Source organism: Mandrillus leucophaeus, unplaced genomic scaffold (assembly GCF_000951045.1).
Source record: "Mandrillus leucophaeus isolate KB7577 unplaced genomic scaffold, Mleu.le_1.0 Scaffold12, whole genome shotgun sequence".
Taxonomy (NCBI): domain Eukaryota; kingdom Metazoa; phylum Chordata; class Mammalia; order Primates; family Cercopithecidae; genus Mandrillus; species Mandrillus leucophaeus.
The window spans coordinates 4965697-4991999 of NW_012100320.1; the positions used below are offsets into that span (position 1 = coordinate 4965697).

At 45.3% G+C, this 26303-nt stretch overlaps 2 protein-coding genes across 2 annotated transcripts in view; one reads left to right on the forward strand and one right to left on the reverse strand.

Moving 5' to 3' along the window:
* Nucleotides 1–3435, forward strand: part of ZWILCH (zwilch kinetochore protein) — a 45294-nt gene extending 41859 nt beyond the window's left edge. Inside the window, 2 exon segments of the mRNA XM_011968444.1 lie at nucleotides 1559–1673; nucleotides 3423–3435. Coding sequence (XP_011823834.1) covers nucleotides 1559–1647 — 89 coding nt within the window. The 3' untranslated portion in view covers nucleotides 1648–1673; nucleotides 3423–3435.
* LCTL (lactase-like) lies at nucleotides 3384–23723 on the reverse strand. Its single transcript, XM_011968438.1, has 13 exons — nucleotides 23024–23723; nucleotides 22455–22618; nucleotides 21705–21792; nucleotides 21310–21419; nucleotides 18993–19121; nucleotides 18812–18907; nucleotides 15802–15856; nucleotides 15542–15703; nucleotides 8991–9265; nucleotides 8022–8148; nucleotides 7638–7837; nucleotides 6037–6100; nucleotides 3384–3677 (listed from the first exon to the last, which is right to left on the reverse strand). The coding sequence occupies exons 1-13, from the start codon at nucleotides 23361–23363 to the stop codon at nucleotides 3562–3564; spliced, it is 1926 nt and encodes a 641-aa protein (XP_011823828.1). The 5' UTR covers nucleotides 23364–23723; the 3' UTR covers nucleotides 3384–3561.
* Between the last annotated feature and the right edge of the window lie 2580 nt (nucleotides 23724–26303).

Genomic DNA, 26303 nt, shown 5'->3' on the forward strand with positions numbered 1-26303 from the left:
AAAAAGAAACATTCTATCTACATCTATTGTTTTTTAAAGAAGAAACATGTATTCTTTAAAGAATTTAAAGAAGAAACATGTCTTTTAAAGAAGAAAACATGTGGTCAGGAGTTCATGACCAGCCTGGCCAGCATGGTGAAACCCTGTCTCTACTAAAAATAGAAAAAATTGACCAGGTGTGGTGGTGGGTTCCTGTAATCCCAGGCTACTCAGGAGGCTGAGACAGGAGAATTGCCTGAACTTGGGAGGCAGAGGTTGCAGTGAGACAAGATCGCACCATTGCACTCCAGCCTGGGCAGCAACAGCAAAATTCTGTCTCCAAAAAAATTAAGCAAATTTTATCTTGTAGAGATTAGAGTTCTGTTTTGAGGAAATTCATACAAGACGAAACACCTTTTCCTAATAAGCTGAATAAGCAAGTATACTAAACATATCATTTAAAGTCTTTTTGACGTGGATTGCATCAAAAAAGAGTGAAAGTTATTTTGAATGTTGGAGTTAAAGCAATTTTCTAGTGTATTGGTCCAGTGACTCCTTTTATAAAAACAAGGAATTCTTATAAAATCATATATTTGTGTGCTTAGAAACACACTCAAACTCGATTTTGGCTTGAACTTTATAACCTCTTGTACCCATCATATATTCTTGATGTGTCTGTCTAGAAATTATTCAGTGTCTTTTAGTCCCAAAGCAAGACCCACTCTTGAAGGGGGAATCTCATTTGTATAAGTCATGGGCTATTCAAACAAACAAAGTGTTAATTATAAGTATGGCTTAAAATATTTAACTTTCTTTCAAAGATAATATGCTTTTAAGGAGTTAGATATTTTATTTCTTTGGACTGAGCACTTAAGTCAAATACTAGCTTTTCAAGATATTTAATGGCATGATGCTCTTGAGTAAAATAGTTGATATCAAAAGCAGGGAGACTTAAGAGAGGAAAGTGTACTTTTAGCCACCATGGAAAGAGAGGGTAATGATTTGGAGTTAATGGGGGAGAAAAAGTGTCCAGTGGAGTGCTGCTCACCCAGTGGGTGCTCAGTAAATGATTGTTGATAATGATGAAAATATGGAAACCAAAATGTTGACCCACAAGGAAGTGGACATTATCCCATCTAAATGCTGATTGGACCATTTATTTTTGAAATAAAATAGTCTTTGGAAGAAAAATGGATATGTGTCTAGCCCTAAGACTACAAATCTTAAATAGAAATTATTTTCTGAAATTTATGTTAGAATTGGAAAAAAGACAGTTGTGTAACCCTAGATAATATGGCACAAAAAGTAAAGCAGTAAGTTTCCACATTAAAAATATATACAATTAAAAAATAATCTGCTTCATTTTAAGTTTATTTAATCATGTTTTAAATGTATCAAGAGTTTCATATTTAAAGCAAGTGTCCCTACTGAATTTTTTCCAATGAATTCTCTTAAAGTAGAAGACACATTGCCATTTAGACCAGCTCTTAGTTATTGCATTGGTGTAAAATTCAGCATTATACATGGTAGCAAAGCAGGGTGTTAAGCAATTCTGATCTCACTCTCTTTTTGATTACAGATTTTTCAGAATTAACACTAAACGGTAGCCTGGAAGAAAGGATATCCTTTACTAACATGGTTACCTGCAGCCAGGTGCATTTCAAGTGAAGTGTGCTGATGAAATCCTCTATAAGGTATTTATATTCACTTTTTAGTCCCTTTGTCAAATACTTTGTAATATGTACGTTACGTTTGGTTCTTTCTACAATATCAATGTTGATTTACTACATTAGGAATAGAGATTATTAGTAATCACATAAAAGGCTTACCAGTTGTTACTGAGCAGTGTAACTCTTTAATTTTCTTTCTACCTTTTGTAGTCAACTTTTAACAGGTCAATTTAATCCTAAAAGCAGAGAAATAAAAAAAAAAAAAATTCTTGAGTGGTAATGTCTTTGCATTTAAAATCCGTATATGTAGTAGAAAGTGAGTTTGATTTTGGAAACACTGATGGAAGAGAAAAACCCTGAACAGGCATATCGATTTGCCGTTGAAAGTGAAGTTTTGTTATAAACAATTTTATTCCAGCCCAACTATAGGACAAGCCCTAGATGTAAATAGTCTCCTTAAAATGTTTTGATTTGAGATCGTATTAACCAAAAGAATTAATGGAAATGACATTTTCTACTGTCTTACTCTTTTCTGGTGTCAGAAACAGTATTTGGTAAAATCAGATGAGTAAAATGCATGAGATTGTTCTTAAGCCATGTTTTATCCCCAAATAGATGGAAATTAATTAATTTTAGCATTTTAACATAGTTAAGAGTAAAATGAATCTTTATTATAAAAAACAAGATACTGAGTTACCTAGAAGATAAATAAAAAATAAACATATAATATTTATTTGAGGTATTTCATTGAATAAAGTAAGTTGAATTTAGTCGAAGTTGTCAGACTAAATTCGGACTAAAGTGTCAGAAGACTGTACGTGCTCATTTAGTTGGTACCCACTTCATACTTTTCTGTGGTTGGTTAATAATATTTACAACCTGGAAGGATTGTTATCTATAGATTTCTTTTCTCTTTTGAGACGGAGTCTTGCTCTGTTGCCCAGGCTGGAGTGCAGTGGTGTGATCTCAGCTCACTGCAACCTTCACCTCGCAGGTTCAAGCGATTCTCCTGCCTCAGCCTCCCAAGTAACTGGGATTACAGGTGCCCGCCACCATGCCCAGCTGGTTTTTCTATTTTTAGTAGAGACAGGGTTTAACCACGTTGGCCAGGCTCATCTCTAATTTCTGGCCTCAAGTGATTCACCTGCCTCAGCCTCCCAAAGTGCTGGGATTACAGGTATGAGCCACTGTGCCCGGCCAGATTGATTTTATCTATCAGGTATAGGACAGTGCTGAGATGGCAATCATTTGAACATTAAAGTAATATTTCTGGACAGATTTTAGATGATAAACTATCAAGTCACAACAGTTTATATACTATGATCCCATTTTTGTAAATAATTCATAATATACATTCATTATATACAGCAACTTTTTTTTTTTTGAGAGAAGTCTCGCTCTTGTGCCCCAGGTTTGAGTGCAATGGCTTTATCTCAGCTCACTGCAACCTCCGCCTCCCGGGTTCAAATGATTCCCCTGCCTCTGCCTCCAAAGTAGCTGGGATTAAGGCACCTGCCACCACGCCTGGCTAATTTTTGTGTTTTTTAATAGAGACGTGGTTTCTCCATGTTGGCCAAGCTGGTCTCGAACTCCTGACCTCAGATGATCCGCCCACCTCAGCCTCCCAAAGTGCTGGGATTACAGGCATGAGCCACCGCGCCCGGCCTATACAATGCAAAATCTTAATATTAACTTTAGGAGGGGTGAGATTACAAGTGATTTTTTTTTTTTTTTATTTCTGCTTATTTTTATTTTCTAATTCTTAAATCCCAGCACAAGCCAAAAAGAGAAAGAGAAAAAAAGGTAATTATTGTAGAACCTGAAAACAGAAATATATGGAAACCCTCAAAGCGGAAAAGGGAGGAAGATCCTGAAGATTCTCTTACGAAGCTCCAAAACTGATAATCCTGTCTCAGCTCTGCCTCCTCAGGAGGAGCATTAGTAGAACAGCAGTGATGAGGACGCAGAGGGAGCAGACAGTAGGTACCACAATCTCTGTAACCATTTGCATGTGACTTAGCAAGGGCTCTGAAATGACAAAGAGAACGAGCACCACAAATGAGAACAGGATCATTTTAGTAAATACAGCTTTATCCCAAAAGCTTTAACTGTATTGGAAAAACTTAAAAAATACCATCCTCAAATTTTCTGATTCTTATTTGCCATGAAATAGAACTTAGTGAATTAAATGTTATTTGAAAATTTTATAGGAGCTTTGTAAATATTTCAGAAAATATGGGATAAATGCCTGAATTTGGTTCTTCTACAAGTGCTGTAGTAAAGTCTAAATGTCTCTCAATACTTATACTTTGTAAATTCATCTCAGAATATTAGCAGCCATATTCCACAGTTCCTATAATTTTTATTGGGGGGGATTTGTGAAAGAAAAGTCCTTGGGAAACATCTCCAACCTTTCAAAGATGTTATTGTGTATCTTAAGAAGTGTAGGAATTTGTATGTTGAAATTTTGTATGGTAATTCTTGTATAGTTAAATAATAATCTTTAAGAGTTGATGATAAGCATATGTGCATTATTAATAAAATAGTGGCCACTTATTTAATACCCACTTTTAGTTTGTGTGCTGGGTACTCTGGTTACTGAGATAAATAAAGTGCTGGACATCCTCATGTGGAGTTCACAGGCTCATGAGTGAATTCTGTACCACGTTTCAACCTTGTTTATTTCAGTCTAATGGAATATACATTCTTAATATTGCCTGATTATTTAAATATTTTGGGGGGGGTGCATATGCTATATTGGTCTGTAAAAATAGCTAATTTGGTAAGATTTGGTCTCACACCTTCCACCTCTGCTATCCCATTAAAGATGAGTTTGTTAAAAAAGGAAGCATAGGCTGGGCGTGGTGACTCACGCCTGTAATCCCAGCACTTTGGGATGCCGAGGCGGGTGGATCACGAGGTCAGGAGATCGAGACACAGTGAAACCCCGTCTCTACTAAAAATACAAAAAATTAGCCGGGCGTGGTGGTGCGTGCCTGTAGTCCCAGCTACTCGGGAGGCTGAGGCAGGAGAATGGCGTGAACCCGGGAGACGGAGCTTGCAGTGAGCAGAGATTGCGCCACTGCACTCCAGCCTGGGTGTAAAGCGAGACTCTGTCTCAAAAAAAAAAAAAAAAAAAGGAAGCGTATTTCTCTGATTGCCCTTACGGAGGGAGAAATAAAGATCAAATTCAAAGAAACAAATGATATGTGTTGGCATTTCTTGATGCATAATTGCATCTTTGTTATTTGACATCTCTGATCCTTTTAGATCCCATTGCATAGGAAATGATGTCTTCTATGAAGATAGGAACCTTGTTCGTTGCTGTATCTCATGACTTAAAACATTCCCTGGCGGGGGCGGGGCACGGTGGCTCAAGCCTGTAATCCCAGCACTTTGGGAGGCCGAGACGGGCGGATCACGAGGTCAGGAGATCGAGACCATCCTGGCTAACACGGTGAAACCCCGTCTCTACTAAAAAATACAAAAAAAAACTAGCCAGGCGAGGTGGCAGGCGCCTGTAGTCCCAGCTACTTGGGAGGCTGAGGCAGGAGAATGGCGTGGACCCGGGAGGCGGAGCTTGCAGTAAGCTGAGATCTGGCCACTGCACTCCAGCCTGGGCTACAGAGCGAGACTCCATCTCAAAAAAAAAAAAACATTCCCTGGCAAATAGTGAGTGCTTAATAATTGCTTGCCGAATGAACAAATATAAGATCTCAAGTGTTCTTTTTTTCCTTCATCCCGGTTGGTATAGTGGTTGGCTTTTCCTCTCCTTGCCCAAGCCCACTATAACAAAAATAGTAGGTGTATAAATTTGTAGTGTGATTCTGCTTTTTGTTTTTTTTTTTTTTTTGAGACAGAGTATCGCTTTATCACCCAGACTAGAGTGCAGTGGCGTGATCTCAGCTCACTGCAGCCTCCGCCTCCCGGGTTCAAGCGATTCTCCTGCCTCAGGTTCCTGAGTAGTTAGGATTACAGGCATGCGCCGCCATGCCTGACTAATTTTTGTATTTTTAGTAGAGACGGGGTTTCATCATGTTGGCCAGGATGGTCTCAAACTCCTGACCTCAGGTGATCCACCTGCCTCAGCCTCCCAAAGCGCTAGGATTATAGGCATGAGCCACCACGCCCGGTCTTATGGTATGATTCTGAAAGGATAAAACTTGAATGGATAAAATGGATAAAATGTTTATCTTTCATGGTAGATTAAATGCTTTAAAATGCTTATAAATAGAAATTTGACATTGCTTCAAAGAAACTTGATTTTAATCACAAGCAGTTTTGGAAGACTGACTTCAAGTAGAGCCAGATTTTGAGATTCTGATAATGATACGTATAATTATTTAGTTTAATTATTAAAGGAAAACATTAAAACATACTGACTCACCTGCAGCAAGCCTCTGATTGTTGATAGAGCAAGTTTCCAAAGCTTTGAGGTACCAACTTTCCACCTAATAAAAACCCACTTGATAAGTAATGTTGTCTTAGACTAATTGTTTGCTGTTTCAAATCATTTTGAAATAAATGTGGGGTAAAAGTAAGTATTTTAAAAAATCTACCTGTAGTTTATGTTTCTAAATCATCTTGTAGTTTAAATTAGTTTATATTTACTGTACATCCATGTACATCATAGTGAGGGAGTCAGAGAACAGTCTTTATGCTTGAGTGTACAATCTAGTGCTTTTCTAATAATGTAAAAGTAGCAAATGCCTTCTGGTTTTTAGTCACTGCTTACATTTAATAGTCCTACTGGGCTCACCTTAAAATAGTTTCGGTAAACAAGTGAAATTTACTTTTTAAAATTATTTTTATTAAGACACTATTTTATTTCATTTTTTAGAAACAGAGTCTTGCTCTGTTGCCCAGGCTGGAGTGCGGTGGAGCACTCATAGCTCACTGCAGCCTCAAACTCTTGGGCTCAAGTGATCCTCACACCTCAGTCTCCCAGGTAGCTGGGACTACAGGCGCGTCACCACATCCAGCTGATTTTTAAATTTTTTGTAGAAATGGGATCTTGCTATGTTGCCCAGGCCGGTCTTGACCACTTGGCCTCAAGCAGTCCTCCCACTCCAGCCTCCCAAGGCGCTGGGGTTACAGGTGTGAGCCACCGTATCTGGCCAAGACACTCGAAATTATAGTTTATATTCCCTGCCAATAGGTGCAGCAACATAGAGAATAGGGAGCTGCAAGAAAAGTTTTCAGGTTGTTGAAAATGGTAGATTCTAAAGGATTATTAAGTTTGATTACTTTAGATCTCATTTTGAAGCCAGTATGTGTGTATGGCTCTGCTGCGTGGCTGGAAAATAGATGAAAATGATATGATAATTATACATTAAATTTACTTAACTGTTTTTTATATATGTTGAAAAATAGGTAGTATTTGTTTGCATTAAGACAGTAGATTTAGGCCAGGCGCGGTGGCTCACGCCTGTAATCCCAGGACTTTGGGAGGCCGAGGTGGACAGATCACAAGGTCAAGAGATAGAGGCCATCCTCACCAACATAGTGAAACCCCATCTCTACTAAAAATACAAAAATTATCTGGGTGTGGTGGCGTGCGCCTGTGGTCGCAGCTACTCGGGAGGCTAGGCAGGAAAATCGCTTGAACCCAAGAGGCGGAGGTTGTAGTGGGCTGAGATCTCCAGCCTGGTAACAGAGTAAGGGTCTGTCTCAAAAAAAAAAAAGAAAAGAAAAAAAGACACAAGATTTAGAATAATATTTAACTAGATGTCTCTATTGTTTTTGCCCTGTCATAACTTAAAGCAAATGGAACTCCTTCGTAACCTCTGGTAGTGCCCTTAGATTGAAGCTTACGTCAAGCTTGCTCCATTCTAAGCAAATGAGCAAAAGTGAAATAAAGGGCCATGCTGCATGCCCCTGTCGTCTTTCATGGAGGAAAGAGGAGAGGTACTTGCCAAGCTCTGTGTGTGTTCCAGCTACCTAGCTCTTCTAAAGTTCAGAACAGATAACATTGATAATTAGGCCTACCTCTCTTGGATTGGGAAACCCATTGGCAATGATAATCTTCTTGTAATATTGAACTGAAGCCTTTGGATAGCGAGGCTTATTTCTGTCGTTAAATTCAACATAGTAGAATCCATATCTATCTGAGTATCCTTTCTCCCATTCAAACTTATCCAACAGAGACCAGGAAGTATACCCCTTTATATTAGCACCATCTTTTATAGCTGCAAAGACATTTTATTCCATTTTAAATATATTTCATTTACTTAGAAAAATAAAACTGTGAAGATAATGTTAAAAATGTTTTCATTTATGAGATGTAGAAACAAGTTTCAGTTGATTGTGTGTTAGTCACATTTTGTCTCAGTTAAATGGGAAAACTGCAGACAATCTTGGTTTGTGTCTCACCTTTTAGCATTTCATTTATGTATCCTTTAAGGTACTGAATTCTCCACTCATCACATAATTGAGTACAGTGGAATTTTTGAGATGCTCCATTTTCCATCACATATATGGGAGGATCGCCATATTGAGTCTGAAAGTGAGTCATAGCAACAAAAATTCTTAAAAATTCTGACCTACAGGTAGGTTTCTGAGTCAGAGGCTCATATAGGAACACATACTCAAGCCTGCCACATTCTAATCAAGTGTGTTTTTGGCATTTAGTAGATGTCAGATAACATGCTTATTTAGAGATTATTGTAGGCAGGAGACAAGTTCATATAAAGGATGTATTTCTCAATAAATGAGCATTGTTACCAGGTGTGGTGGCTCTCGCCTGTAATCCCAGCACTTTGGGAGGCTGAGGTGGGCAGATCACCTGAGGTCAGGAGTTCAAGACCAGCCTGGCCAACATGGCGAAAACCTGTCTATACTAAAAATACAAAAATTAGCCAGACGTGGTGGCATGCGCCTGTAATCCGAGCTACTTGAGAGGCCAAGGCGGGAGAATCACTTGAATGTGGGAGGCAGAGGGGGCAGTGAGCCAAGATCGTGCCACTGCACTCCAACCTGGGTGACAGAGTGAGACTCTGTCTCAAAAAAAAAAAAAAAAAAAAAGCGTTGTTGGAGGGGACATGTACTTTGGTCTTGTTCTTTGCCACATATTCCAGTTTAGGCAAGAAGGACAGCAAAATAAATATGGGATACGAATTTTAGCTAAAGTTATATACATGCAAATGGTTGTGCATGGTAGACATGAGTCTGTAAGGCCTACATTTAGTAGCCTGAATGTAGTATACCACATACGTACTCTGAAGTATGACTCACGAGGTTTATTTTGTTTTATTAACTTTCTAATGTAGGCACCTGAGCTTAAGCTGCGAGAACATGAATTCAAGTCTAAATGTCCTTTGAATAGCTTAATGTGATAATCACCTGAGCAAAGTTGAGGAGCCTCCTAAATCCCCATGGCACAGAATATAGCCATTTAGACCCCAGATCTGGCCAGTTTGGGTCAACCAGCTCTATCAAGTCACGATCGTTCTGGTAGCTGGGCCCCTGGCGGGAAGGGTTCTTCCTTTCCATGATGTACCGAGTAGTAAAATGACCTAATCCCAAGAAATCAGATGTGCCTTTAATGTAGCTCTTCTCCTGGAGTGAGAACACTGGTAACCTTGACATCTCCAGGCCTTGCTCTGCACTCTTTCTTCCTTTTGAGAGAAAAAAGCAGAATTTAACGAAGGCTTATTTTCTCCCAATCGCTGTGTTACGTATCATGACGATAGTGACATCTTGACATAAAAGGTGGGCTTTAGGATTCATCTGCGTGGGAAGTATAACCTTAGCCATCCAAAGTGGAAGTTTTGAAATTTCAATACTGTCCAAAATATTTATAAGTTTATATTGCTTAAAAGTAGTATTTTCACAGATAATAAGTGGTATGTAGCCATCTGGAAAAAAAGTAGAGTTGGGCTTCTGTATTGTTCCTTACATTAAAAATGGGTAATTTGGCCAGGTGTGGTGGCTCACGCCTGTAATCCCAACATTTTGGGAGACCGAGGCGGGTGGATCACTTGAGGTCAGGAGTTCAAGACCAGCCTGGCCAACATGGTGAAACCCTGTTGCTACTAAAAATACAAAAAATTGGCCAGAAGCCGTGGCCCACGCCTGTAATCCCAGCACTTTGGGAGGCCGAGAGGGGCAGATCACAAGGTCAGGAGTTCGAGACCAGCCTGGCCAACATGGTGAAACCCCGTCTCTACTAAAAATACAAAAATTAGCCCGGCGTGGTGGCGCACACCTGTAATCCCAGCTACTTGGGAGGTTGAGGCAGGAGAGTTGCTTGAACCTGGGAGGTGGAGGTTGCAGTGAGCCAAGATCACACCACTGCACTCCAGCCTGGGCAACAGAGCCAGACTATCTTAAAAAAAAAAAAATTAGCGGGGCGTGGTGGCAAGCATCTGTAATCCCAGCTACTCGGGAGGCTAAGGCAGGAGAATCGCTTGAACCCTGGAGGCGGAGGTCGCAGTGAGCCGAGATCACGCCATTGCACTCCAGTCTGGGCAATGAGCAAAACTTCATCTCAAAAAATAAAAACTAGAAATGTGTAATTTTAGCTGCCTTTGGGAAGGGAACTGGAAGGCCAGTGATGGTATGTCCTATCTTTCAAAGTTGTAAAAGCATATGTCCTTTCACTGACCAGTTCCAAATCTGTTTACACTTTACTCACATATAAAGGGATGTTTGTACAAGCCTCTTCATTAGAGACTGAGCAGCAAAAGATTGGAAACAACCTAAATGTCTGTCAGTAGGGACCGGTTACGTAAATGATGAAATATCCATGGTACAACACTACGCAGCCATTAGAACAAATGAGGCGGCACTTTCTATAGCAATGTGGAAAGCTTGCCAGGATATAGGTTTCTGTGAAAAAAAGCTTCAGAATGTTGCGTATAATCCTAAGCACATACACTGACCACATATACAGCCCATCTCTGGAAGTATACTTGCTTCTGGGGAGAGAAGGAGAGAGGCCTGACTTTTACTTTTTGTACTTTAAAAAATATGAAACATGTCCAGGTGTGATCTATGCAAAAATGGCTTTTAATATATAAATCAAGAAAACAACATTTTCCATGAATTGATCTGAAATATAACCTTAAGAATAGTTCCAAAGAGGATAATAGTTTAGATAAAATGAATACAAAGTTTGTGTTATTAAATACCCTTAAGATATTAGCATAAAGCAAATAAAATATTGGCACATTATTTCAGTTACATTTAGTGACTTAAGAAAAACCACCAGCTGTCGTCATTGTCCTTGCACTAATACAATAGCCACTTGCTGCATATGGCTATTAAAATATAGTGACCGAAGGATTGAATTTTTAATTTTAATTTTTAGAATTCTGATAGACGCTGGTGGCTAGAAGCTATTGTATTGGACAGCACATGTATAGAACATTTCCGTCATTGTGGAAAGTTCTATTGAACAGCACTGATCTGGAAATACTTTTGTTTATATATTTACTGTGAGTAAAAGAGTACTTCTGAGAGGCCTGGAAGTAATTTGTGAACAAGATTTCAGGCAGAATGCTTTCAGTACTAAATAAAACTTCAACTGCTTAGAGGATCCTTCTTTCTACATTGTGCAAAGGAAAAGTTCAGCCTGTTTCCCACTTGTGTCATCACAGAATTGGAGTTGAGAGGGGCTGGGATTATCGGCGTTACGCCCAAAATGTGCTCTCTCACAAATAATCTATTTGGCTTTGTAATGCAGCCTTTCTGTGGCACCTGCAATGACCTCTGAGGGCCCCAAGAGAGTGAATGCACTGTGTGAATGATAAGTTGTGTCTACAGGGACATGGGCCCTGTCAGTCCCTTCATGAAGGCTTTTTCCTTATGCATCTTGAGGAAACTATTCTCAAGATTTTGAGTGTATGTGTATAGATGTGTCACAGAACTGATTGACACCAAAAGATTTTTAAAGATTGTATCTAATGCCTTCATTTTCAGATAAGACTAAGAACCAAAGAGGTGAAGCACCTTGCCCACAGTCACTCACAAGTTAGTGGCGGAGTTGGTATTAGAACTTGCTACCTCCTGTTCAGATAAGTATGTTTGATAAATGTGTTTTATAGAAAGGGGCATTTTTCAAATGTTGACAGTTCCCTCTTAATCAAACACCTAAAATAGCTTTGTTGTGTGAAACCGTAACCCAATTCCAGTGTTATTTTTGTCTCCTTTTTTTTAGGGTGAGTGCCAGCTGATACCTTTAAATCAGAGATAATATGTTTAAATTTCTGTGGTCAGACACTGCCGGTTACCTACACCCAGCAGTCAGTCCAATGTCTGTCTTCCATGCCCCCTTCCTCCCCAGCCTCTGGGGCCCTAGTTATGATGGTCTAGGGCATCACCTGACGTAACCATGTGACAGTTCTGTCCCTTGAGGCACAAAGGGACAGAAGCCGCTTCCTGGGAAGATTTTTCTTGTTCCTAAAAATAGCTAAGAGGAATGGCCAGGCGCGGTGGTTCATGCCTGTAATCCCTGTACTTTGGGAGGCCAAGGTGGGCAGATCACTTGAAGCCAGGAGTTCAAGACCAGCCTGGCCAAGATGGTGAAACCCCGTCTCTACTAAAAATACAAACAATTAGCTGGACATGGTGGTGTGTGCCTGTGATCCCAGCTACTCAGGTGGCCAAGGCGCAAGAATTGCTTGAATCTGGGAGGCGGAGCTTGCAGTGAGCCAAGATTGCACCACCGCACTCCAGCCTGGGCAACAGAGTGAGACTCTCTCTCAAAAAAAATTTAAAAAAAAAAAAAAATGGAACAAGAAAAGGATACCTGCATTCACCACTTCTATTCAACATAGTAATGAGAGTTCTAGCCAGAGTAATGATGCAAGAAAAATAAATAGAAGGCATCCAACAGTGGCTCATGCCTGTAATCCCAGCACTTTGGGAGGCTGAGGCGGGCGGAGGCGGATCACAAGGTCAAGAGTTCGAGACTACCCTGGCCAATATGGTGAAACCCTATCTATACTAAAAATACAAAAATTAGGCCCTGGTGGCAGGCGCCTGTAGTCCCAGCTATTTGGGAGGCTCAGGCAGGAGAATTGCCTGAACCGGGGAGGCAGAGGTTGCAGTGAGCCGAGATCATGCCACTGCACTCCAGCCTGGACAACAGAGTGAGACTCAGTTTCAAAACAAACAAATAAAACTGCTTAGAAGAAAACATGGCCTGGTGTGGTGGCCCACGCCTGTAATCCCAGCACTTTGGGAGGCCAAGGTGGGCAGATAGCTTGAGCCTAGAGGTTTGAGACCAGCTTGGACTACATAGTCAAACCCCGTCTCTACAAAATATACAAAAAATTAGTTGGGCATGGTGGTGTGTGCCTGTGGTCCCAGCTACTTGGGAGGCTGAAGTGGGAGGATCGCTGGAGCCCAGGGAGGTTGAGGCTGCAGTGAGCCATGATCGCCCCACTGCTCTCCAGCCTGGGTGACAGGGCGAGAGACCCTGTCTCAAAAAAAAAAAATTACTGGCGTGACCCACTAGAGAAGCTGAGGTGGGAGATTCACCTGAGGTCAGGAGTTCAAGGCCAGCCTGGCCAACATGGTGAAACCTCATCTCTAGAAAAAATGCAAAAATGAGCTGAGCATGATGACGGGTGCCTGTAACCCCAGGTACTTGGGAGGCTGAGTCAGGAGAATCACTTGAACCTGGGAGGCAGAGGTTGCAGTGAGCTGAGATCACACCATTGCACTCCAGCCTGGGCAACAGAACGAGACTCTGTCTCAAAAAAAAGAAAAGAAAGAAAGAAAAAGAAAAGAGCAAAAGCACCATGACGTTTAATTAGGCAGTTATATCTTGATTCTGACACCAAAAGCACAGGCAACAAAAATAGGCAAAAGAAACAAACATAAATAGACAAATTGGACTTCACGAAATGTTTTAAAATTTGGGAATCAAGACAATAGCAACAGAATAAAAAACCCACCTAGAATGGGAGGAAATATTTGCATATCATATATCTGATAAAAGATTAGACTCCAGAATATGTAGAGAATTCCCAAAATTCAACAACAAAAACAACCCAATTCAAAAATGGGCAAATAACTTGAATTGGCATTTTTTCTAAAGAAGATCTACAGATGGCCAATAAGCACATGAAAAGATGCTCTTACTAATCATTAGGGAAACACAAATCAAAAGTGCAATGAGATACAACCTCACACCCACTGAGATGGCCATTATTAAGCAAAATAACAAGCGTTGGCAAGGATGTGGAGTAATTGGGACCCTTGTGTATTGTTGCTGGGAATGTAAAATGGTACACCCACTGTGGAAAACAGTACGACACTTCCTTAAAAAAAATTAAAAAAGGAATTTTTCATGTGATCCAGCAATTCCACTTCTGGGTATATACCCCAAATAACTGAAAGCTGGATCTTGAGATATTTGTATACCTGTGTTTTTAGCATTATTCACAATAGCTAAAACATGGAAGCAACCTAAGTGTCTATTGATGGATGAATGAATAAGCATAATATGATACATACAGACAATGGAAATTTTTTTTTTTTCCCCAAGATAAAGTCTCACTCTGTCACCCAGGCTGGAGTGCAGTGGCACTATCTCGGCTCACTGCACCCTCCACCTCCCAGGTTCAAGTGATTCTCCTACCTCAGCCTCCCAAGTAGTTGGAATTACAGTCACCCACCACCATGCCCAACTAACTTTTGCACTTTTAGTAGAGACAGGGTTTCGCCATGTTGGTCAGGTTGGTCTCAAACTCCCGACCTCAGGTAATCCGCCCGCCTCAGCCTCCCAAAGTGCTGGGATTACAGGCGTAAGCCACCATGCCCAGCTGACAATGGAATATTATTCAGCCTTTAAAAGGAAGGAAATTCTGACATTACAAAATGGATGAATCTTGAGGACATTATGCTAAGTAAAATAAGCCTGTCACACAAAGTCAAATACCATATGCTTCCACTTATATGAGCTACTTAGTCAAAATCAGAGACAGTGGAATGGTGGTTGCCAGGGACTCAGTGGCAAAGTTTCAGTTTTGCAAGATGAAGCATTCTGGAGATGGATGGTGTTGATGTTCGTACATTATGAGTGTATTTTTTACCACTGAACTGTACACTTAAAAATGGCAACACAGGTACATTTTGTGTGTATTTTGCCACCATAAAAAAAATTGGGGGGAAAATGGCCAAGAAAGCCCACCCCAAAACATATTATGACAGAGCAATTCCCTTTTTCTGTCTTTGGGTGTTGACATGTAAAGATGTGATACCTGGGGTTGCTGCAGTCATCTTGTGGTCATGGGGATTGGTTGATGGGCTAACTGAAGGTGCCAGAGTGGAAAGATGGAATAAGCCTGGGTCCTCAAGGGCACCCTTGAAGGCTAGATTACCTAGCCCTGCATCACCCTTCTCTGGGCTCAGGTGAGATGATAAATTCCCTACTTCAAGTCATTTTAGGTAGAATTTTCTGTTACGTGGCAGTTAAAAACATCCAAATTGATATATCCCTGTAAGCCTTACCTGTATTTATTCTCTTCTCCAACACTGTGGAAACTGGAGCTTGGAAAGTATTTCTCCATTGACAGAAAGAACCGACAATAGAAGTGACACAAGCCCATGACTGCGTCTGAGCTCTCTCCTGCTTGACTGCAGTTAAAGTAGGGTGGAGGAAGGGGCAGGGCAGCAGAACATAAGAGAGACCAGCCCAAAGAACCACCACGTTCTTCCCTGAGTTCTGAAAATTCTCAATTTCCAGGTCTAGGGAAATTGAGAGGTCTAGGGTTCCTCCCTGCTAACTCAAATGTATGGTTCTCAATTCTTTCGAGTCTGGATTATCCCTTGAGTACCTCACCCAGGCCCGATGAGCTCTTCAACCCCCTGCCTTTTGCTTGTTTCACATGGGCTCAATAACTTGCCATAGTATCTGCAGTTTAAAATGAGGCTGGGCTCACCAATGTAGTCCTTCATGACTTGGGGGTAGTCACCGGCATAAATGGGGTTGGCAAACCAGCCCAGACAGAACTGTAGGTATCTCTCAGCAGCCTCTATGTCCTTGGGGTTACTAATGTCCACAGGTTCCCCCCAGTCACAGTTCAGTGAAATTCCCACCAGACCTTAAAAGAAAAGAAATAAAAGGGAGTGGAGAGTGGGCGTGCCCTTGCTGCTCCGGGCACTTGGCTGTCCTGAGTACATGTGTGGGGCCACAGCTCACCTTGCTGCTTGCTGCGCCACGTGGTGTTATAAGAATGCCAGGCTTGGGCGTGAGCCTGAAAGGGGAGCAGAAATGCATCGTAGGTGCCTGGCCCATCCATTTCAATCTGGGTGGCCTTTCTTTCCTTCCTAACTTTAGACCTATCATTTTCATCCATCCAGCCTTGTTTATCCCAATCCAGTCTTCCTTCCTCTAACTTCATGAGGCACTTATTTTCTTTATACTGTAAATGAAACTTGATGTAAGTCTGGCGCAAACAACTTTGTGTTGTTATTTATCGTTTTTAAGATTTTTGCTAAAGTTTCCTGTTTTGTTCCTCTTAGTCCTCAGTAGCAACTAGGCAGTACTTTTCCCAGAAGAGCTCAGTAAGTTAGGAAAAAACCAAGTGTCTGAAATAGTCTTGAAAAATGGAATCTAAAATACACCAACCTGCCTTCTCTTCATATTCTACCAGTGACCCACTGGCCTGCCTGAGGCTATTTCAGCTAGCCACCGCACTTGGGTAGTTCAACACCTGAGAGAGATGGAAAGTCACCTAGAACAGTGATTCTCAGTGTGTGCTCTCCAGACCGAGATCATCACGATCCACTGGCAACTTAATAGAAATGCAGATCCGTGGGCCCTTGCCAGACCTACTGAATCAGAAACTCAAAGTGGGGCCCAGGAATCTGTGTTTGGTGTTTTTTGTTTTGTTTTGTTTTGTTTTGTTTTTATCTTGAGATGGAGTCTCGCTCTGTGGCCCAGGCTGGAGTGCAGTGGCACGATCTCGGCTCACTGCAACCTCCGCCTTCCAGGTTCAAGCCATTCTCCTGCCTCAGCTTCCTGAGTAGGTGGGACTACAGGTGCGCACCACCACACCTGGCTAATTTTTGTATTTTTAGTAGAGATGGGGTTTCTCCATGTTGGCCAGGCTGATCTCGAACTCCAGACCTCAAGCGATCTGCCTGCCTCAGCCTCCCAAAGTGCTGGAATTGCAGGTGTGAGCCACTGTGCCTGGCCAGCAGTCTGTGCTTTAATAAACTTTTTTTTTTTTTCTTGAGATGGAGTCTTGCTTGTTGTCAATGCTGGAATGAAACTCCTAGGCTCAAGTGATCCTCCTGCTCAAGCGATCCTCCCTCCTGCTCAAGCCTCTCAAATAGCTGGGACAACAGCCATGTGCCACCACACCTGGCTCAGTAATCATTTATTAAATGATTATGATGCTTGTTAAAGTTTGAGAAGTACCAATTTAGAAGACCTGAATATCTGAAGGCTATAGAATTTGGGGTTGTTTTGTTTGTTACTCACGGAGAACCTTTATTTATCAGACTTCTTTCCTTATACTTCCTTTTGCCAACCAGCAATAACCAAGTGAATCATGGTATTGTCTGATGAAGTGGAACATGTCAAAACAATAACAGAATCACATCTCTTCAGGCCAGGTGCGGTGGCTCATGCCTGCAATCCCAGCACTTTGAGAGGGTGAGCCGGGTAGATCATGAGGTCAGGAGTTCAAGACCAGCCTGGCCAACATGGTGAAACCCTGTCTCTACTAAAAATACAAAAAAATTAGCCGGGTGTGGTGGTGTATGCCTGTAATCCCAGCTACTCAGGAGGCTGAGGCAGGAGAATGGCATGAACCCAGGAGGCAGAGGTTGTAGTGAGCCGAGATCGTGCCACTGCATTCCAGCCTAGGCGACAGAGCAAGAATCTGTCTCTAAATAAATAAATAATGACATCTCTTCAGCTCACTACTTTTGATAGATAAAAAGGCCCCGAAAATGACTTTTATGTTTAATATTAAAAATATCTTGAGGCCGGGCACTATGGCGCATGCCTCTAATCTCAGCACTTTGGGATGCCGAGGTGGGGGAATCACCTGACGTCAGGAGTTCAGGACCAGCCTGGCCAACATGGTGAAACCCTATCTCTATCAAAAATACAAAAATTAGCCAGGTGTGGTGGCACACGCCTGTGGTTCCATCTACTTGGGAGAATGAGGCAAGAGAATCGCTTGAACCCAGGAGGCGGAGGTTGCAGTGAGCCAAGATCATGCCACTTCACTGCATCCTGGATGACAGAGCAAAACTCAGTCTAAAAAAATATAAAAATAAAAATATCTTGAGAGCTCTGCCCTTTAAATATTCAGTTTAAGAAATCATAAGCCAAATGTAGAAAAAATGAGAAAATGTTCTCCCTGATATGAGTTTGGGGGTCTGGAATGTCACCCAGTGGTTCCTTGCCTTCCAGCTTAGACAGATTGTCTACCTTCTGCTAAGAGTCCTTTGGGGCCAATCCCACATGCCTTGTATCCCTGTTCTCCAGTTATCATCATCCATATCCTCATACATGTCCTGTAATGTGACCCAATTCCCTCTCCAGTGACAAGGCTTTCCAGTAGCCCTTCCTTCCTGTAGCATCTTCTCGGAATGGCCCCTTTCCTCTCTTGCTGTGACTGATGCCTGCCAGCCCTAAGAGCGCCTCCACTGCAGCTCCTTTGAGCAGAGGCCATTTTTTCCATCACACTCCACATCCCTCTGAGCTAGGAGTAAGGTGGAGTCTGCCTGCTCATTATTGCTGCTTCCAAACTAGTTTTCCTTCCTCCTTCAAAACTCCCAGGTTCTTTGAAGCCACGCTCTGATGACCACTTCTAACTCCTCTTACTGCTGTCCTTGATCAACCCCAGTTACTTCTGCTCATTCATGGAAGATTTTAAACCCTGGCTCGCTGTCACATCCCTTCTTCCTCCTGTCACAGCTTAGACCTGTAGTTGATGCATTTCCACATGGATGTGCTCCATCCCCTTGGCTAGGCTGTAAGCTCTTGGGAGCCACTATAAGAGCTCAGCCATCGTGTCCCCCAGCGCCCTGGATGGCAGGACACGCCCTCCATAAATCGTCACAGAAAGGAAAGTGCTATGGAGTATGCTGACTCGGAGGTGGAGTGGCAGAGGACCAAGCTCAGGCTAGAGCCCCTGGGGAAGGCTGAGCTGACCCTGAGGCTGTTCTCCCACCAGAAGGACCCCCCTCACCTTAATGATGTGGTGTGCTGCCTTGTACAGGCCGGTGCCTCGGAGCTTCAGGCCCGGTGCGTGGTGGCCCGTCTCATAGCCTTTTTCTGCCATTGCCTATAGGGACAGCAAGCAGGACCACAGGATCCATAAGAAGTGGCAGGGAGTGCCACAGTCTGCCACCTGGAGGGGCCTCGCTTACCCGAGGATCACTGAATGTGATCCAGTGCTTCACGCGGTCCCCAAAGGCCTCAAAGCACAGGTTGGCGTAGTCTCTGAAGTAGTTGGCCATGCTCACATTCTGCCACCCACCGTATTTGACCTGGAGCAGCTGTGAACACAGAGAAGCAGGTGCCCCATGAATGAACCGCAAAGCAGTTTAGATGTGGAGATAAGCTGTGCGACAGTCCTCAGACAAACAGGAGGGAGGCCGCGCAGGGAGACTGGGACTCTCATGCTTAGAAAGAACTGGACAGATTGAATATTTAAGAAAAATTGCCAGGGGAAAGGGGCCTAATAATGGGGAAGCATCTTAGATCTAAGTTCTGGAGAAATGAGATCTGATGCTGGGATGAACACTCTGATGAGGATTTTGAGGGCCACGCAGATGTCAGAAAGCTCCTAGAAGCCTTGGGGCAGGATCTGCCTTTTTCGGCCGAGGGCTTTCCCAACCAAAGGCATCTGCCCATGATGGCAGAATTCTCCCAAGACTTGTCACTCTATCGAGACTACCTGTCCAGCTCTCCTTGGCGGGTTCGAGGGATGTTACTGGGGCAGGTTCGTGAAAGCAACCAGGGAAGAAACTGGAAGGTTCATCTCCCTACAGCCTGCTCTGCCCTCTTCCCCAGTTAGAGGACTCTGGTAGCTCCCATTCCCACAGAATAAACCCAGTTCCCAGTCATCTTGCTCGGCACTTGAGGCTTTTGAGGTCTTCCCCAAGCCACTTCTCCAGCCTCTAACCCTTCCCTCTCCTACCTGCTCCCCAAATTCTAACTGAACCAAACTGCTTGCCCAGCTTCCCCCTCTTTGCAATGCACCCTCCAATCAGAACACCCCTTCCTCCCACCTCCTGCCCAAACCTTCCAGGGCACTGATGGGACCACCTTCTCCCCAGTGAATGAAAATATTGCCTGAGGCCAGGCGCAGTGGCTCATGCTTGTAATCTTAACACTTTGGGAGGCTGAGGCAGGCGGATCACCTGAAGACAGGAGCTCGAGACCAGCCTGGCCAACATCATGAAACCCTGTCTTTACTAAAAATACAAAAATTAGCCAGGCATGGTGGCACATGCCTGTAATCCCAGCTACTCGGGAGGCTGAGACAGGAGAATCACTTGAACCCAGGAGGCAGAGGCTGTAGTGAGCCGAGATCACGCCATTGCACTCCAGCCTGGACGACGGAGCAGGACTCCATCTCAAAAAAAAAAAAAAAAAGAAAGAAAGAAAGAAAATACTGCTTGAATCACAGTGACATAGGGACGTTCTGAAGCATGTTATGATTTCATGGACATTACTGGGGCAGGGTCATATATGAGTGCCTGTAATACGGCTCAAAGAAATTGGAGAAAAAAGGCTAAACTTGTTCATTATGCTATGTCGCCAGATCTCTTTTTTTTTTTTTTTTTAATAGATGGAATTTCGCTCTCATTGCCCAGGCTGGAGTACAATGGCACGATCTCAGCTCACTGCAATCTCTGCCTCCTGGTTCAAGCAATTCTCCTGCCTCAGCCTCTCAAGTAGCTGGGATTATAGGCACCCGCCACCACGCCTGGCTAATTTTTGTATTTTTTGTAAAGACTGGCCAGGCTGGTCTCGAGCTCCTGACTTCAGGTGATCCACCCACCTCGGCCCCACAAAGTGCTGGGATTACAGGCGGGAACCACTGCACCTGGCTGCCAGATCTTAGTTAAAAGACGTATCTTTATAGTTTTAAAAATTTGTTTGTATGCCAAGTTTTTTAGAAAACAAAAGGATTCACTCTTTTCACTTACTACACACATCAATTAAAGCAGTATGACCTCCCTGCCATACATGAGTGCTTTGGTTTGAATGTTTCTGTCCCCTGGAATTCATGTCGAAACGGTATCCCCTGTGTAACAGCATGGGGAAGTGTAGCCTTTGGCAGGTGATTGAGTCATGAGGGCTCTTCTCTCTTGAATGGGATTAGGTGCCCTTATAAAAAGAGGGACACAGCATTTAAGGCACCATCCTGGAAGCAGAGACTGGGCCAGAATCTGCACCTGCCAGTGTCTTAATCTTGGATTTCCCAGCCTCCAGAACTGTGGGAAGATATATTCCCATTCTTTACAAGTTACCCAGTCTCAGGCGTTCCGTTATAACAGCAAAAGTGGACTAAGACAGTGAGTCAGAGAGATTTTTTCACTCACTCACATCTTACAGTCGTGCACCAGAATCCAGACCCTAGTCTCTGCCCCACCTGGGCAACCCGAGTCCTCAAACTGGGCTCCCTCCTGCTGAGCTGAGCACCGCTTGGGCCTGGGAGCCTGCTCGGGTCCTCACCTGCGGCAGATCCCAGTGGTGCAAGGTCACGATGGGGGTGATGTTGCTGCTCAGAAGGGCATCGATAAGATCACTGTAGAATTGGATTCCCTTCTTGTTCACCTGCTCGGCTGCAGGTGAAATAAAAGAAGATGCTACGAGAAAGGACCTTGGCCTTGGCCTTGGCCTTCTGGAGTGCAGCATTCCTGGGCCCTGTTGCTTTTTGAAGGCCTAAGGTACCCTCAGCCCACCAGCATTCTGGGAGCCCAGTTACCTGCAGAACCTGTGAGAGCTGCTACTATCAGCAACCACGTTCATGGGCTGGTCTCCCTCCCCAGGACTCTGTGGTGCCCCTGCAAAGCCAACATGGCCGGAAGGGGCCGCACCTGGGCTCGGGAGGGGTTTCCCTGGCTCACCTCGGACGCCTGTGGGCAGGAGCCGGGGCCAAGACAGGGAGAATCGGTAGTGGTTGACGTGCAGTTCCCTCAGCAGAATGATGTCCTCCTGTGCAGACAGGGGTGGGGAAGCAGGTCACCTGGGCCCTGGGCATGGGAGGTAGGGGTCCATCGGGCTCTAGGGCCAAGGCTCACTCTTGTCTGTGGCTGTTAGTGGGCAAGGAAGAACCTGCTTCCTCACCTGTACAACAGAGGTGATGCCACCTGGCCACTTCAGGCAGGGGATATGCCAAGAGTCAAAGAAAACACAGGACAGGGAGGCACTTGGAAAAGTCCATCAGGGTGCCCCTAGTATACCTGGGTGATGAGTTCCTCAAGAAGCCATCCAGAGAGGAAAGTGGGTGCTGAGGATGAGCGGGTCCCACTCCCTCCACACGGTGCAACTCACAAGCAGGGACCAGGGGTTCAGGCCACTGTGGCTGTAGGCCCTGAAGCTGTGGGATCAGTCCTTCAGCCCCCGTCACTTGGCCTGAGGCACTGGCTCAGGTGAGGCCCCGCTTTCCTTTCCTTCTACATCCACCTCACATCCTGGCCCCTCCCAAACCTTCACCCCCACTGGCCCTGTCCCCTCTGGCTGCACTGGGGTACAGGGTGTTTGGCAGAGCATGGGAATGACGTTGTCACCAGGGCTCCCCCAATACGTCACTCCCTGCCTCCCAGCTAGGCATGTGCTCACACCTGTGCACGCACACACACACACCCCGCACTCACCTGGACCTTGTAGTAGCCATCACAGGCTACATCTGCTGTCTCATTCCCGAGCACCTTCCCCTTCCCACTGTGTGTGAAGACGTCCCATATGCTGGGTCCTTTCCCGTCCTGGTCCCAGGCGCCCTCCGTCTGGTAGGCAGAACTGCCCACGCCCCAGGAGAAGCCTGCAGGGGGAGACCCGTGCTGGGTCCCAGGTGCTCCCATGTGTCACCCAGAGCCAGGGCTCCGGGCTGTGCCTCCCAGGCCTCAGGGACTGCCCCTCCCTACCACGCTGCCCCTGTCCCACTGGGGCCTTATCTTCCTAGGAGGGTGAGCGTGTGAGGCAGGGTAGGGGAAGATATATTAAAAACATTTTTTGCACAATTTTAGCTCTAATTAGCATGTATTATCTGTGTACTTTTTAGTAACTTCAAAAAAAAAAAAAAAAACCTGTTAGGAACTTTTAGAACAACCATGCAAAGGTAGGTTTCTCATCCTGCCAATCAGGAAGCAAGAATACCAAACTCCTTGGCAAGTCAAGGCAGGTGGACAACAGACAGGCAGACAGACGAACAGAGGCGTGGCCGTACCAAGAGGGAAGGTTCCATAGTAGAAGGAGGCCTCTTCTGGGGACCCCTTCCGGGTGGCCCCGAGCCCGAGCACCAGCAGTAGCATCCACAGAAGGGTGGTGACCCGCACTGGCTTCATGGTACCTGGCCCTCCCCCATACCTGAAAAAGTGCAGCTGGCTCTGCAGGCGCCTGCAGCCAGCCTGGTGGCCAGGTCTTGGCTTAGGGCAAAGGCCAAGTGGAGAGAGGAAGGGAAAGGAGGGCGCTTGATCCCAACCCAGCAGCAGAGGCTGAGGCTGGACGCCTGATGCTGTTCCTGTGCCTGGGGAGCTCCGAGGCTGATGGGCAAGACTCCAAACCATCCCTTCTCCCTACCTTGGCTCCTGTCTGACGGGGGAGACCCAGCCCATACCCCTGAGTGGCCTCTATCTAAGGGGTAACCACCTCTACCTTAGGGAAGCTCCAGTCTTAGGGGGCAGGTGGGAAAGCCCACAGGGCCCTTTGGCTCTCTCATCGACAGGCAGACCCCTCCCCCAAGCCCAGGTCGCCCATCCCAGCGCCTCTGTCCTGCGCACCAGGGAGACCCCTCCCACTGGAATCTACTCTTTGGTGCCAGCCTAGCCAGCTTACCCAGGATCGTCCTTGGTCCCAGACACCCCCAGAGCAGTCGCTGGCAGCCAGAGCCCTCTCCAACTGACCCCTAGGGCCTACGCTGTCCCCTGAGAGAGGAGCCACAGCCCAGCCGAAGGCTCTGGTTGGGGGCGTGGTCTGTGGCTACAGAGACTTTCAATAGCTCCATTCAGTGGGGGCCGGGCAGGAATGCTGAGCTGGCCAGCAGGGCCTGAGTCAGCAGCTGGGGAGCTTGGCGCTGGGCCAGGGGCGGGCGTGGGGGGGGCAGGGGAGCTATCAATCAGCACCCCCATCCCGGGACAGAGGGGCAGCCAAGGAGGGGAGGAGACCTGCTCCTCCTTACCCCTTATGGGCCTGACAAGTCACCTTCAGCACACTGCAGTCCTTCGAGTCCTGAGCTGGGGGTGGTGCAGGACCAGCGTATGTTGCCATGTGTCTCTGTCTACTTGTCCCAGCTGCCAAAAAAAAAAACCCACCGTAAAAGATACAGTTGGTTTTTCCACCTTGGCCTTCTCTATTTGTATCCCTCATTCATTCCTTTCCTCACTCATTCATTCAACCAACATCACCTGCTAGAACGGCCTGCCCTGTAGTCTCAGCACCTCCTGCCCCCATCTGCTGTGGCTCCCTTCCCTGCAGTGCCCTCCCCATCAGAAAGGCCTCCTTCACATAGCTCAATTTCCAACCTCCCTGCCTTCAGCTGAGCCCTCACCACAGCTCTCTCAACTAGGCCTTACTGCTTTGTTGTTGGTTAATTTCTTTGTACTCTTCCTTTGGGTCTTCAATGGGTAGCACCTCCTCCAGGAAGCCTTTCTGGATTCATGCACCCTCAGGCCAGGCTAGGTTCTCTGGATTTTGTCTTTTTTTTTTTTCTTTCTTTCTTTTTTTAAAACAGGGTCTTTCTTTCTCTTTCTTTCTTTCTTTCTTTCTTTTCTTTCTTTCTTTTTCTTCTTTCTTTTCTTTCTTTTTCTTCTTTCTTTTCTTTCTCTCTCCTTCCTTCCTTCCTTCCTTTCTTCCTTCCTTCCTTCCTTCCTTCCTTCCTTCCTTCCTTCTTTCTCTTTCTTTTAAACAGTGGCATGATCACAGCTCACTGCAGCCTCGACCTCCTGGGCTCAAGTGATCCACCTCAGCACCCCAAGTAGCTGGGGCTATAGGCATCACCACCATGGATGGCTAATTTTTTGTAGAGATGGGGTCTTGCAATGTTGCCCAGGCTGTCCCTGGGTTTTCCTACAGCCTGCGTTTACCCCTCCCACCCTGCGCTTCCACATCAGCTGTTTATGTGTCTGTCTCCTGCCCCGTTGTAGGCTCCTGGGAGGCAGGAGTGTGCCTGCCTGGTTCATCAGCATCCAGTCCTCTAGTGCTGCCACCTAGTGGACGCTCAATAATGTGAGTAAAATCGAAATAATACAATAATGAACCTAACCATGGCGAACGTTGATTGGGTGCTTCCTAAGGTCCGGATGTTTTCATGTATTAATTCATCAACCCCTGGGATAAGGTGATAGACGCAGCTTCGGCTGCGGTGGGGCGGAAGGTTCCGGGCTCCAGCAAGGGCAGGCTTGTACTGCTGTGTGGACAAAAGCTGGCCCCATCTGGACTGACCCCGGCCTCGTGGTGGCCCTGCTCTGAGGGTGGTGCTATTACTGGACCCGTTTGAGGTTGAGGAAACTGGAGAGCTCCTTCAGGCCTCGCTACCTAGCAACTGTGCCGAGGTTTGCTGAGGGAGGCTGGGGGTGGTGGGGTGGGTTTGCTGCGGGGGAGGCTTCTTTCCTGGGGTGCCCAGCTGGTGGACGGGGCCAGGTCCCTTGGGCTTTCCCTGGTGATGCCTGTGGTGAAGGCACTAAGATATTTATTCCCAAATTCTGACGTTCCCCAGGCGCTTTCATGGGGGCAGGAGTGATTCTCAAAGTAGATGCCAGGGCTGGGTCCCTTAACAAAAATGTAGTGATTGGATGGGGGTGTGTCAATAAGGATATTTCCCGCACCAGATTTTCTACCTGTCTGCCCTCTAGCCTTTCCTCAAGAAACATTTCCTGAGTCCCCAAGAGGCCCTGGCCAGAGTAAAGTAGGACTTGGCCTATGCCCTCTGGAGCTAGGAGTCTCATGAGGACAGGAGGCGAGCATGGAGGGGAATGGGGAGGTTCTGGATGTTGTGCAGGGTGGCCAGGGCTGTAATGGATGGAGGGATGGAACGCTGAGAGGCTCGGGGTGTGGGGCTGGCTTCGAAGGGACATGACACTTGAAAGATGCAGAGACATTTGCCGGGCGTTTGTGGAAGCACACAGTGGGGAAGGCATTGGAACAGGTGGAAGGACAGCATGAGTAAAGGCCCTGAGATATGTTTCGGGACCTGGGAGGTTGGTATCTTCTCTCTGTTTGCATCTGCCCTGCAGTACCCAGGCAAGGCTGTGTCCTAAGGGGTGAGCAGGCCGCTCGCTGGACAGGCGAGTGGGCTCTGAGGACTCTGTTCCTTGGGCTGAGGTAGGCAGGAAACATATGACTTTAAGAGCTGATGGTGGCCCGGCACGGTGGCTCATGCCTGTAATCCCAGCACTTTGGGAGGCTGAGGTGAGCAGATCACCTGAGGTCAGGAGTTCGAGACCAGCCTGGCCAACATGGTGAAAACCCATCTCTACTAAAAATATAAAAATTAATGGCCAGGCGTGGTG

What these genes read in the sequence shown, in the direction of transcription:
- LCTL (XM_011968438.1), bottom strand. Translation starts at nt 23,363, where the DNA reads ATGGTTTGGAGTCTTGCCCATCAGCCTCGGAGCTCCCCAGGCACAGGA. An exon ending in ACCACTGGGATCTGCCGCAG is followed by an intron (nt 19,122 to 21,309) that starts GTGAGGACCCGA and finishes CTGTGTTCACAG; the next exon opens with CTGCTCCAGGTCAAATACGG. An exon ending in CAATCAGAGGCTTGCTGCAG is followed by an intron (nt 3,678 to 6,036) that starts GTGAGTCAGTAT and finishes TTGTCATTTCAG; the next exon opens with AGCCCTTGCTAAGTCACATG.